Raw genomic sequence first — 14,935 nt, forward strand, 5'->3', positions numbered from 1 at the left:
TGGCTTCTATTCTGTGTGCTCTCCCTATAACTCTATAGTCCTGGAGACAGATATTTTTCAAAATGTGGAAATAAAGAAATTGAAGCATGGATAAATTTAAATCACAGTTATTTCTTCTGAGAAACCCAAGTTCTTTATATTGATCCACACTGTATAAAATCAAAGTGAATCTCAGACTTAGCTTTAATGCACTAGAAAAAAGATAAAAAACATTCTCAGGCAGCAAAGAAGAAAGTTTAAATACACATGCAATATCTTTTTTCCCTGCTAATATTAGTCTTGGGCCTGCCTCTCTGTAAAGACAATTGATCTGAAAGTTGCCATTTTATAAGAAAAACATTGGGTTGGATTCTTTCTTTATAATCATGTGAAGGCAGATATTTAGTCATTTCTGACAAAAGCTGAACAAGAAATTGATTAGACATCTTCTTTCAATTCTTCCACAAACTGTTTCTTATTAATAAAGTTAATTTACCATAGATGCGATGAGGTGGTTAGGCCATTAGAGCATGAGATATATGGCATAGCCTATCATTTAAGAAAGTTTCTCTCAATTACTTCATGCAGGGAGAGAAGAACAAAAATGTGAAGGGAGAAGCTATTGAAGCATTAGAATTCACAATTTTTCTTTTCCAGAAAAATGAACTGTTTCTATATCTTTGAAAATATTACAAAGAATATGTAGAAGGAACAGAGGCAAAGGGGGGAAATATGTGGGTAGAGCATGCTTATGTAATAAATGGGGAAGCAAAACAAAGGAGAGTGTCCTATCCTTTCATTTTTATGGCAGCATCTATGTGAACATGCATATAAATAGTAAAAAATGAGGAAGAACCCCAAAATGCAATGCCTCTTTTGTGTGTAGGAGATAGGATGATGGATAATTGCTTCTCCTCTGCACTAGCCGCATTTGGGATGATGTTGAGTGTTCAGCTGAAGCTTCCCTTTGTTGCCCCCATAGTTCTGTTTCTCCTACTCAGAGCCAACTCCTATCATGAAATTAGGAGTGTATCTTTTTAGTGATTCATTATCCTTGAACTATAAATTGTTAAAGACATAGTATTTTAAATGTTTGTGTATGTGACATCTCAATTTTTCTTCTGCCACTTTTTTCCACGAAGCAGTTTTCGCATACCATGTTGGTGTGTGTAAGTCTAGTTCATTCATGATAATTGCTGTGTTGTGTTTCCTCAAATGAACCCACAACAGTTTATCCCCTTACTGAGGGGCACTTAGATTGTTTCAAACATTCACCATTTCATGTAATACGACAGCAATCATCCTCCTAGGTTTCTAGGTGAATATAAGCAAGTTTCTCAAGGCTATTTACTTAGAAGTAGAATTGCTAAATAATAAGTAAGCAACTTTGATCTTACTAGGTACTAAAAAATTATCCACTGAAACGGTGTGCCAAGTCTTACAAAGCGGTGTAAAGATTTCCCGTTTCTCTATTTCCTTGACAAATGAGGTATTACTTTCCGAGTATAACCTTGCTAATCTGATAGGTGTAGACTAAATTTTCATTGTCTTGCTATCCATTTTCTTGTTTACTGTGAATTTAGGTATTCAAGTTTACTCTTGTGTAATATCTGTCATGTACTTTTGTCCAGTTTTTCATGGGTTTGTCTTTTTCCTTTCCTATAGGCTTCAACTGAGTTTATGTGGATATTAACCCTTTGTTACACTTCACCATTAAGTATGAAATTCACTGAAGGTTAATCTAGTTAAAGTCTAACTCCATGGAATGTTTTGTGTCTATTAAAATAGTTTGTTTTTCTTCTGCTGTCAAAAGCATGATTAATTATAGTGATACATCTTCTGATGTTGAACTGTCCTTGAAGATTTGGAATAAATTCCAATTCTTAAGGCGTTTTTGTTTTTGTATTTGCGGGGGGTGGGGGGTGGGGTGGCGTTTGTACCAGGCATCAAACTCAGGACCTCAAGCTTGGCAGGCAGGCCCTGTCCACTGAGCTACATCCCCGACCCACTTGGATTATTTTTAATACCAATTAATTCATGTTTCCTGGATTTTATTAAGTGGATTTGGGCTCAAGTGTCTTGAGAGTGAGCTACATTTTTCTTATATTGTTTAATCATTTTGTGGTTGCTTAACAAAATTATATTATTCTCTTTAAAGGAGTATGTTTTTCCTCTTTTTTTGTTCTCAGAAAATGTTTAAATAAAGCTTGCCTATGAAATGATTTGTTAGAGAGCAAAAGGAAAGGTGCTATGAGGGTGAAGGCTGGCAGAGAGAAGAGTGAGGGTGTGCGTGTTATTGATCCAAGCCCTTTGATGATTTATTGGTAAACTAGGATTTTTGTTTCTTCCTCCATCAATGTGGTAAATTTATATTTCTATACAGATTTGCTAGTTTTCTCTAAATTTTCAAATTTATTGGCAGAGAACTGATCATAACATTTTCTTAGATTTTTGAAACCCTAAAACTGACTCTTTTGTCTCCCTTCTTATATTTGCTGTGTGTGTGTTTGCACTCATGTTCACTTATTTTCTCCATCAGTCCTGCCAGTGTCCAATCTAACATTAATATACCTACTTTAGTTTTTTTAGGTTGTATTTGGTTTGGGTCTCTTTTTCCATTCATTTATGTTTTTAGCATCATAAGCTGGATTTTTAAGCCATCCATTCAGATATAGTTTATTTTACTTGAAGTAGGTTAGTTCTATGTGCATTTATTATAATTTTTTATCTATTTTGGACTTTTTTGCCATTAAAATTCATGCAGTTTCTGTACATGTATTTTTCTTCCTTTTCTACCCTTTGAAAACATTTAAGCTTTTCATTGAATATTCCACAGTTGAGAAGTCAGATATTCTATTTCCATTCTTTTTAGTGCTTACAGCTAAATGTTGACATCTATAATTAACAAAGCCTGAGAGTCAAAATCTCTGTCCTACTGCCAAATCCAAAATTCTGAGAATGATTTCCATAGCCTTCTCCCACTTCCTTCCATGTGATTATTTAATACTTTTATTCCATCTTATTTGCAAACTTCTCCAAATTATTAATTTTTACAGTCAACATTTATTTAGATTTACCAATAGCTTTATAAGTTTCTCTGTGCATCATTGTTCTTTCTATTTCATTACTCGTTCAGTTTCTTTTGCCCAAACTACATCATACTGGTCCATTTCAGCAAAGACGTGCAGGTAATAAATGCATAATAAATTGCATTCCAGACACATCTTTGCTTCTTCCTCACTCTAGGATGGTAATTCAGCTGGAACAGAATTCCAGATCAATAGCTTCCTTTACCCAGTGTGTTGAGATTTTATCTATAATCTCCCACAAGTACTTACTAATGAATAGTCAGTCCACTGCCAGTCTGAATTCTGTCCTTAATAGATAAAGTTTCTCCCACATAGCTTTCACATTTTATTTGAGTTGTATTAATTTATTGCAAACTATATGTGTAGATTTACTGTTTCTCACTATGGAAGCTGCCTCAATAGGGGACTTCTTGTCCTTTTCAATTTTCAAAAAGTTTTGGCTGTGATCATTTGAATCCTGACCCCTCATCATCCCTTCTTTTCTCTCAGCACCCTGGCATCGGGATGCTGGGCCTTCACGGTCCAGCCGCTAGTCTCTTCACTTCTCTTTCCATATTGCCTACCTTTTAATTTATCTGTGCTACAACTCTGGGTGATTTCCTCAGATTAAGTAAATTTACCACTTCTTTATTCTGCTGCATTTCAGCCTCTGCAGTGATTTCTTGAAAAGAACCACATTTGTGTTTTTCAAGACTTTTTTTCCTGTCCCTAAATCTGTAAGTTCTTTGACAGCCTCTTGTTTTTACCTAATAGTATGTATTACTCACTGTATTTCACCGAACACTTGAAACACACTTATTTTAAATTTCTTTCATGTTATTCTGTCATTCCTTTCCCCCATGAGTTGCACCCTCTGACCTTGCCATGATGCCTCGTCTTTTTGTGTGGTTTCAGGTCTTAACTCTAAGCTTGTTTGAAGAGGGGACTGTTTCCTTTAGAAGCCTAGGAACCCTGGATTGTAGAGGCATCTTTTTGGAATTATTTCAGATTTGCATTAACAAGGAAAGTTTGAATTTCAAGTGCCAGTGTGAGCTTTATGTCTCTGAGATACACAGATTGAATGAACTTAGACCCCACATTTACACTTGGTGCTGGGCTTTGAGATAGATTTCTCATGGCTGATGCCTGCAGTTCTGATGGCCACAGTCAGAGAACAGGCTTTCTTGTGCATTCCCTGGGAGTACAGACAGTATTTCCTGAACTTGCTGTACAGCTGGAGCAGCACTGTATGACTCTGGACTCCCCCTGATCTCTCAGATACAGCCTTGCTTTCAGGTGAGGCCCGGGCTCGGACTTACTTTCTGACTCTGACATGAAGTCCCTGTCTGCCCAGTCATTCCATCTTCTCCATAGTTGACCTCAGTTTCCCCTGGAGACCCTTAGCAATCCCCACTTGCATCTCTTTATTATGGGTTTCCTCATAATGTCTGGCACCTGAGCGTTTTACTGTATTGATTTCTATGTGAGCTATGTGATCGTCACACAATATTTCACACTGTTCTGTTTCACCTAGAATGCCCATGTGTTGGGCGGGGGGGGGGGGGCGGCGCCTTCCATATCTGCTTAGGGTGCTATATTGGCCAGGCATACATTACTTCTCTAAGGAGGAAAAAGAATACAAAGACCTCTAAAATGTGCTTAAAGAAATGTTTTACTTTAAGTAACCTTTTTTTCTCTCCATGATTCTCAGTGCTGAATTTGAAGAACCACATAATTATGAGGCAACAATTTCATATCTGAGACACTTGGGCAACTCCATTAACCTGTGCACTGCAGAAGAAATTGCTGACTGTAAGTCTGCCAGGCCAATTAATATTGTAACCCTGTGTGGAATAAAAATGTGTCAAAACTCATATTTTCCCTCTAGCTAACTGTAACTTTAAGAAAGTCACAGTCATTCTGTTCTACCATCTCATTTCTATTTTTTCCTATGTCTGGTATCTTAAAAATTTAAATAAGGTGGGCATCACTGCTATTCATAACTCCTGTTCTTGCCATTTCCACTATTTACTTTCTCTTCACCAATCGATTCAGCTGCTTTTCCTTTTGTAGGTATGTGGGAGGAAAAATCAAGATATGGTGATTCATTTTTCTCCCTTCTCCTCCTATAGAAACCCATCTCTCTTCTTCTGGTATCTTTCTCAAAGTCCCTGGTTCCTCAGTGTGTGGAGGGGGAGATGACAAACCATGAGAATTAGACTTCCGTGTCCAAACCGGATAGGAGAAGGGAGTTTAATGGCTCTGACCACTGGCTCAGAGTTAACCCTTCCGGCCTCTGGTACTGATGACAGCGCTCAGACCTTTTTATAAAAAAGGTAAAAAGATGAATGAGAGACTCCTAACATTTGTGCCAGTTTCAGGGTCTTTGTTCTCCCTGTAGAATCACCCAGTTCTCTGCAAAATCCATAAATATTAGAGCTGTAATAAACACAAGTATTTGTTGAGACTGGACTCTGGACTCTGGACTGTGGGTCCGAGTTAGGTTCTGTGTACTTGCCTGCTGGGAGAGAGGTTTTATCACCCTGCTGCTACAGGCAGGAACCTGAGGATCAGAGAGGTTGAGCTGCAGGAAGTCATACAAGTACAGATATTTCTCATTTAATGACCAAATCCCATTCCTGCAACTGGGTTGTTAAATGAATTTGGTGCTAAATGAGGAACTGTATGTAGTATACGCATTACAATATTCAGAGCAAAGAAATGGTCAAAGGGAACTCCAACTTGCTGACTGCTTTTATTTGCATAACTCGTACATGCAGTACTACAATGTATAACAACATAAAACTACAGTACAATCAGCAAAAATTATTGTACTGTACTATAGAAGAAGCCATCATAAAGCCTCACTGCCACTCATGTTCCTGCACTGTAAGTCGAAACACAGGTCATAAGTCTGAAGAGTCCTTAAGCAGGTGGGTGGTTAAACAAAGAATTCTGTAATATGTGGTACAGCACTAACATGTGCTGCTTTTCACCCAAGGAAGTGGTTCCCCTGGAAGGAAGGTTAAAGGGAGGGCATCTAGTCTGTCATACACAGAGGAAGCTCAGTGTTCTGGGAAAGGAAGTTCTCTTCCTAGGAGTACACACTTAGGAAGTTCATCAATTCAGAATGAGGGCTCACCTTGGCTGTAAGATTATAGATTAATTATTAATGCATTTAGGGGTTATTCAGAAATATCAGGTAGTTTATGCCTCTCTGATCTTTCTTTTCTCCTGACAATGTGAAGGGACAAATAAATGTATATGGTAAATTTTAAAAGAGGGTCTATTGAAATTTCTAGCCCCTAGCCCAAGAAATAAAAGGCTAGAAAATTTCCTCTGTGCTGGACTTGGTAAAGACCAGATTCTTATAAAATACAAGCTATAAGTAAAGTGATTCCTGCCCTTAACAGGGCAATGATGCTACACACACAAACACACACACTTTTGAACAGGGCTTTTTACACTTTAGCATTCACATAAATCTCCTGGTGATCTTGTCAAAATATGGACTGTGGTTCACTGGCTTTGGCATACGGCAGGGGAGTCTGAACTTCCAGCGAGGCCATGGTGATGCAGATGCTGTTGGTCTACAGAACTCACTGGATAGAAAGGCTTTGTGCTGCATTTGAGCCAGATTCCAACTACTGCCTTTCTTCAAGGCTAAAAGCTCCCGGGGCCAAGGCTGCTCAGTCACAGCCTGTACCTTCTCTCTCTGGGCTGCATGAGACTCCCTAACCCCACAGCCCTGCAAAGCACTCTTCAAGATCTCCCTAAGTTCTTCCTCATGCCAGACTGGGCTTCAGGGAAAGCTCTTTGCATGATTAGGGTGGTGAGGAGGAGGAGTTTTGCATACATGCAGGCTTCTCAGGGAATAAGGGGAAACTGAGGGTCAGATGTAGGAAGCTGGACCAGAGACCTGCATTATTCTCTCCAGGCCACAAATTCTAACAAGTGAGCCTTCTGGGGGTGCCATTTTAGATGACCAAAGAAGGAATTGCTAGGCCAGGCCACTCCTCCGTCTTTCCTTGAGGAATTCTTGTATTTTAAAGGACAGTGCTGAGGCAGGCCTGCGCATGCCCTACCGAGGTCACGAGTCGCGTCGAACACGCCAAATCAGCCCGCGCCCCAGCAACAATCCACTGGACACCCCACCCCGCCCCCCGCCCCACTCCTCTGTACAGCCACCTGGTTCCACACTACAAAGACGCAGAGGACACCAGACCGAGGTACTGAGTCCCGCTGCTCCCGGCACAGAGGTAGGGGCTTCTGAGCCACCGTCCTACTGCTCCTGGACCAGAGGAAGGGGCTTCCCGGTCACCATCCCTCCCGCTGCTCCCAGCCCAGAGGAAAGGGCTTTTGGGTCACCATCCTTACCGCTGCTCGCGTCCCCTGTCCCATCTCTCCCAGCTCAGAGGAGGTAATCCGTGCAAGCGCCAAGAGTGCCCCCCCCCGAGTTGAAACGAGAAAACATGTAAATAAGTCTCAAAACCAGACTTCCAGATCACCTACAGCAACCCCAAAGGGAAATGACATGGAACACTCTGATACTCAACCACCTGGACCCATTGAACTGGCAACAAAAGGGGATCTGGAAAAAATGAAATCAGAAATAATTTCTCAGATAACAGGAGAAATTGTACTCCTAGTGCAAGACATGATTAATAAATCTAGAGAGGAGCTGAGGAACATGATGGAATCCCAACATAGGAAACAAATGGAATCCATAAAACAGATGCAAATAGATTTCCAGGACATGAAAAACTCCATTGAAAGTCTACACAGCAGAATGAGCCAATGTGAGGACAGAATTTCACATATAGAAGATAAGATTGCAATTAATGACCAGGAAAAGAAAAATTGCTTCAAAATTATAAGAGAACATGAGAAATCAATCCAGCAGCTGCTAGACGATGCAAAGAAGAATAACATAAGACTGACAGGAGTCAATGAAGAAACAGGAGAGAATGCAGATGACATAAAAAACTCTTCACAGAAGTGATGCCAGAAAACTTCCCAAGGAGGGGAAAAGAACTTGACATACAGATAAGTGAGGCATATGGGACTCCAAATAGCCTTGATCAAAAAAAATCTGCACATAGGCATATAATAGTTAGGATTCCAGAAATCCAACAGAAGAACAAAGTTCTACAAGCAGTTAGAGAAAAGAAACAAATCACATACAAAGGAAAGCCCATCAGAACCACAGCAGACTTCTCAACACAAACCATCAAGGCAAGAAGAGCTTGGAGTGACATATTCCAAGCCCTAAAAGAAACAGCCTCCAACCCAGATTGATGTACCCTGCAAAACTGTCTTTCAAAATGGATGGCAAAATAAGATACTTTCATGACAAAGAGCACCTTAGGAACTTCGTGAATACCAAACCAGCACTCCAAAAAATTTTACACAATATCCTAGGAACAGACATTGAGGATCACGACCCCAGGAAGGAAAGCAGAATGAACCCATCTGGCATGACAAGAAATTAAATGTAAAGGGGGAGAACCCAACAAAAAGAAAAAGTCATGGCAATGACAAGTCAATATGTTTCAGTTATACCCATCAACGTTAATGATCTCAATTCACCAATCAAAAGAAATAGACTGGCACAATGGGTCAAGAAGCAAAATCCAACAATATGCTGCATATAAGAAACACACTTAATTCAAAAGGAAACTCATAGACTGAAAGTTAAGGAGTGGCAAACAATATTCCATGCGACAGGAACCCCCAAAAAAGCAGGAGTAGCTATCGTCTTTGCAGATCAAGTAGATTTCAAATCAACACTGATTAAGGCAGACAAAGAAGGACACTACATCCTTGTAAAGGGAACAATCCAAGAGGAAGGGATGACAATCATAAATATCTATGCACCAAACACTAGTGCACCCAACTATATAAAACAAATACGGACATGAAAAGTCATATATGCACTAATACAATTGTAGTGGGGGACCGCAACACCCCACTGTCACAAATAGATAGATCAACTAGACTAAAAATAAGTAATGAAATACTAGAACTCAATTGAACTCTTGAACAAATGAACTTAACAGATGTTTACAGAGTCTTCCACCCCACAAAATCAGAATACACATTCTTCTCAGCTGCACATGGGTCATTCTCCAGAATAGACCACATACTCACAAATAGAACATGTTTAAGTAAGTGGAAAGGAATTGAAGTTATTGCCTCTATGTTATCAGACCATAGTGCAATGAAATTGGAGATCCATAGGAAAAGAAACTGGAAAAATTTCATAAACATGTGGAAATTGAACAACACACTTCTGAATAACCAATGGCTCACAGAGGAAATTAAAGAAGAAATCAGTTCCTTCAATTAAATGACAATGACAATACAACATATCAGAATCTATGGGACACAATGAAAGCAGTCTTATGAGGGAAATTCATAGCAGTGAATATGCATATTAGGAAAACAGAACGAGCCCAATTAAACAACCTGATGCTGCAACTCAAATTTCTAGAAAAAGAAGAACAGGACAACCTCAGAGCTCATACAAGGCAGGAAATTATAAAGATCAGAGCAGAAATCAATGCAATGGAGACTAAGAGAACAATACAAAAAAATCAATGAAGCCAAAAGTTGGTTCTTCAAAAGAATCAACAAAATTGACAAACCCTTAGCCAACCTTATCAGAAAAAGGAAAGAAAAGGCCCAAATCCATGCAATTAGGAATGGAAAGGGTGAAATTACAACAGACCCAGCAGAAATCCAGAGGATCATCAATACCTACTTCCAGAGCCTATACCCCAATAAGATGGACAACACAGAAGAAATGGTGGACAGAGTCCTAGATACATATGAATTACCAAAGTTGAACGAAGAAGACCTAAAAATTCTGAACAACCCAATATCAACCAATGAAATTGAAAATGTAATTAAAAACTTACCAACTAAGAAAAGCCCGGGCCCTGATGGCTTCACTGCTGAATTCTACAAGACATTTAGAGAGGAACTGCTGCCACTGCTGTTTAAACTCTTCAATGAAATTGAAAGGGAAGCAATACTCCCAAATTCATTCCTGGAAGCAAGCATCACCTTGATCCCCAAAGCAGAGAAAGACCCAACTGAAAAGGAGAACTATAGGCCAATCTCACTAATGAACATAGATGCAAAAATCCTTAATAAGATCCTGGCAAATAGAATGCAGAAGATCATCAAGAAGATCATACACCCTGATCAAGTGGGATTCATCCCAGGGATGCAGGGATGGTTCAAGATATGCAAATCAATCAGTGTAATACACTATACCAATAGAGCCAAGGACAAAAACCATATGATTATCTCCATAGACACAGAAAAAGCATTTGACAAAATCCAACATGCATTTATGATAAAAACCCTACAAAAAATTGGAATAGACGGTCTCTACCTCAAACTGATAGAAGCCATCTATGAAAAACCAACAGCCAATATCATACTAAATGGTCAAAAACTGAAATCCTTCACAGTAAAATCAGGAAGAAGACAAGGATGTCCACTATCACCACTCTTGTTCAATATAGTTCTGGAAACATCCACAGCAATTAGACAAGAGAAAGAAAAAGGAATAAAGATAGGAAATGAAGAAGTCAAATTGTCACTATTTCCAGATGACATGATACTCTACACAGAAGACCCCAAGAACTCCACCAAAAGTCTTCTAGACTTAATAACCAAATTCAGTCAAGTAGCTGGATACAAGGTCAACACACAAACATCAATAGCTTTCCTGTACACCAATGACAGACTCACTGAGAGAGAAATAGGGCAAATAATTCCTTTCACAATAGCATCCAAAAAACTGAAATACCTAGGAATCAACCTAATGAAAGAAATCAAAGACCTCTTCTCTGAAAACTATGGCACACTGAAAAAAGAGATTGAAGATGATATCAGAAAATGGACAGACATCCCCTGCTCCTGGGTAGGAAGGATTCATATAGTGAAAATGGCCATATTTCCAAAACTGGTATATAGATTCAATGCAATTCCAATTGAGATCCCAGCAGCATACTTCATGGACCTTGAGAAAACAATCCAAAAATTCATTTGGAACAAGAAGAGACTCAGAATAGCAAAAGCAATTCTAGGTAACAGAGACATGGCAGGGGGTATCACAATCCCCAACCTGCAACTATACTACAAAGCTACTGTGATGAAAACAGCATGGTACTGAAAAAGAAACAGACTTGAGGACCAGTAGAACAGATCAGAAGATGCAGAAACAATGCCAGACACACTCATCCATCTTATCTTTGATAAAGGACCCAAACACCCTCACTGGAGGAAAGATAGCCTCTTTAATAAATGGTGCTGGAAAAATTGGGCTTCAACTTGCCAAAGATTAAAACTAGACCTATATCTCTCACCTTGCACTAAACTAACATCAAAATGGATTAAAGATCTAAATATTAACATAGAAACTCTGAACCAGTTGGAACAGAGGTTAGGTAGAACTCTTGAAGATATTGGTGTAGGAAAAGATTTTATAAACAAAACCTCAGTTGCCCATGAACTAGCACAAACAATCAACAAGTGGGATCTCTTCTTATTAAAAGGCTTCTGAACAGCAAGAGCAACCACCAGCAATGTGAAGAGACAACCCACAATGTGGGAAAAAATCTTCACCTGCTCTTCCTCAGACAAAGGTCTACTATCTCAAATCTATAAAGAACTTAAAAAGATCAGACCTCCCAAATTTAAAGACCCAATCCGAAAATGGGCATCTGAAATGAGCAGACATTTCTCAGGCAAAGAAGTGGAAATAGCAAATAAATACATGAAAAAATGTTCAACATCACTCGTCATTCGAGAGATGCAAATGAAAACAACGCTGAGATTCCACCTCACCCCAGAAAGAATGGCTGCTATCATGAAATCAACCAATAACAAATGCTGGTAGGGCTGTGGGGAAAGAGGAACCCTGCTCCACTGCTGGTGGGAGTGTAGACTGGTGCAAGCACTGTGTAAATCATTATGGAGATACCTCCAAGGACTAGGACTGGAAGTCCCATTTGACCTCACTATTCCACTGCTGGGGATCTTCCCCAAAGAATTAAAAGAATCATACCACAGTGATATATGTGCCCCCATGTTCATAGCAGCACAGTTTGTAACAGCTATAACTTGGAAACAGACCAAATGCCCATCAACTGGAGACTGGATCAAGAAAATGTGGTTTTTTTATAAAATGGAGTACTACTCAGCCATAAAAAATGAGAAATTAGAGACATTTATAGCTAAGTGGATGCACATTGAGGTGATACTCTTAAGTGAAATAAATAGGACACACATGTGTAAATACCGAATAGTGTCTCTGGTGTGAGAAACTGAAAGTGTAAATAAGGACTAAATGTATAATAGGTCATGTGAAATAGGAAGAAAAGGGGCAAAGGGGAAGGAAGTGGGAGGGCTAGGGGAAACGATAGAAGGGAATGGGATTAATATGAGAAAATGGAAAAATAGGAACAAAATCTTTGTAAATAGGAATGGAGGAAGGGAGGGCTGGGCAAGGGTGAAAAACAAGAACCACGAGAGTTTATGTAAAGGTGCAAATTTCCAATGATGAATGTCATTATACTGTATACCTAAAATGTACCAATGATTAGAATGAATAATCAATAATGCAAAATAGGAAGAAAAGGTCCAAAGGGGTAGGGGTAGTGGGAGGGGCAGGGGAAAGGAAAGAAGGGAAAGGAAAAATGCTGAGAAATGAAAAAAATGGAAATGAGGTCTTTGTAAATAGGGAAGGGTAGAGGGCCTGAAGGGAGGGCTAGGAATAGGGAAAAAATAAGAACCAAGATGCATTATGTAAAGGTACAATTCCCAATGAGAAATGTAATTGTGCTGTATACCTAAAAGGTACCAATAATAGAATTTAACAAAAAAAATTAAAAAAAATAAAGACAGTGCTGCAGAAAAGGTGAGGGTTTGTGACTGGAAAGAAAAAGGTCCAAAAGTAAGGTAGTGATCCAATCAAGAGGCAACACAGCAGAATTCTGCTAATGGTGGGTGGTGAAGGTGGGAAGGGGTTCTCCTCCAGAAGGACGTCTCAGGTGGGGGATAGGAACTGACCTTTGAGGACTGAGAAACAGAGCAGCTGCAGCCTGTGGTCAGCAGGATTCTGGGATGTGTTCCCATCCCTTTCCCTGCCTTTCTCTAAAGAGCCATGCTGTAGCTCCCTCCAGGAAAATAAAGGACACAGGCTGTTTAACCCTCACTTATTCTACAGGAACAAAATCTTGAAGGGGCTTAATTGCCAGTAGACCTGTCTTATAAGAAACACTAATGGGAGTTCTTCAAGCTAAAAGAAAAGGGTACTAATTAGTACCATGAAAACAGCAAAGTGTGAAATTCACTGGTAAAAGTAAGCACAGCTAATTAGAATCCACTAATACTGTAACAATGGGGTATAAATCTTTAGTGTGTAGGTTATCTTTAGTATGTAGGTTAAAATGACATAGGAGAAAATACAACTCTCAACATGTTAGATGTCAGATGTGTCAAGTTTGTGTCCTCTGAAATTGAAGAATGAACTTTAAAGGATGTCTATAATAAAAAGGCAAAACTATTATGAAAAATAACAATAGCTATCATAATTTGATAAAAGGGTATGCAATATAAAAAGATGTAAACTGTGACAAAAATTCAAAATGTAGAAACGTTTTTATTTATTTATTTATTTTCTGATACTGAGGATCAAACTCGGGACCTTATGCTTGCGAGGCAGGAGGCAGAACCACTGAGCTAAATCCCCAGCCCAAAATGTAGAAATGTTAATGTAAGTTTTTTATCATCAGTCACATAAAATGATATGGAAATCCCTCAAAAAATGTAAAATAATTAACTATGTGCTCCAGTTACCCCACATATGGGTATAAAAAATTAAATCTGTGTGTGGATGAGATATTTGTGCTCCCGTGTTCATTGCAGCACTATTTGCAGTGTCTAAGATCTGGATCAACCTAAGTATCTCTAGACTGATGAACAGATAAAGTCAGTGTGGCATGGATTCATGATGAAATACTATTTAGCCCTAAAAAGGAGGAAATTCTATCATTCACAACAATGTGCATGAACCTGAAGGATACTGTTTTCAGTAAATGAAGCCAGGCATAAAAAGATAAGTACCACGTTGTTCTCATTTATGTGTGGGATCTAAAGTCAGTTTCCTGGAAACAGAAACTAAAATGGTGATTACCAACAGCTGAGGGATAGGCAGGCTGGGGAGAAGTTCAGTGGGAACAAAATTGCCATTAAGAGAAATGAGTTCAGAAGTCCTAATGTACAACATAGTGACTATAATAACATTACATTGTATGCTTTAAAAGTGTTAAGAGAGTGGATTTCAAGTGTTCACACTGTAAAATACAAGTATGGGATGTAATACATACATTACATAGCTTGATAAGCAATTCCACAAAATACACATATATCAAAATATCATCTTGTACACCATAAATATATACATTTTTACTTGTCAACTGAAAAGTTTTTTTCAAGAAAATAAGTCTCAAATTACCAATCTAAGATATTACATCTAGAACATAGAAAAAGAACAAAATACACCCAAAGCAGATAGCAGGAAAGATACAAACATACAGAAATAAGTGAAATTGAGAACAGAAGAGTAGAAAAAATTAATGAAACCCAAAGTTTGTTCTTAGAAAAGATTATTAAAATTAACAAACCTCTATCAAGAAGGCCAGAAAAGATTCAAATTAATAATATCAAGAATGACGGGCTGGAGATTTACCTTAGTGGTTCCACTGCCTGCCTTGCAAGCACAAGGTCCCAAGTTCGATCCCTGGTACCAAAAAAAAAAAAAAGCACAGTAACTCTGTAACTTTTAAGAAAAATTGAATGCATAATTTTAA

At 38.7% G+C, this 14,935-nt stretch overlaps 1 protein-coding gene across 2 annotated transcripts in view; it reads left to right on the forward strand.

Moving 5' to 3' along the window:
• Fyb2 (FYN binding protein 2) overlaps positions 1 to 14,935 on the forward strand; it is a 140,535-nt gene that overhangs the window by 58,503 nt on the left and 67,097 nt on the right. For both annotated transcript variants that reach the window (XM_087214481.1, XM_087214480.1), the window contains exon 5: positions 4,759 to 4,859. In XM_087214481.1, coding sequence (XP_087070607.1) covers positions 4,759 to 4,859 — 101 coding nt within the window. The remainder of the gene's footprint in view (positions 1 to 4,758; positions 4,860 to 14,935) is intronic.

Source organism: Heterocephalus glaber, unplaced genomic scaffold (assembly GCF_053883595.1).
Source record: "Heterocephalus glaber isolate CG9 unplaced genomic scaffold, H.glaber_assembly_v1.0 deba00001447, whole genome shotgun sequence".
NCBI classification, from domain to species: domain Eukaryota; kingdom Metazoa; phylum Chordata; class Mammalia; order Rodentia; family Bathyergidae; genus Heterocephalus; species Heterocephalus glaber.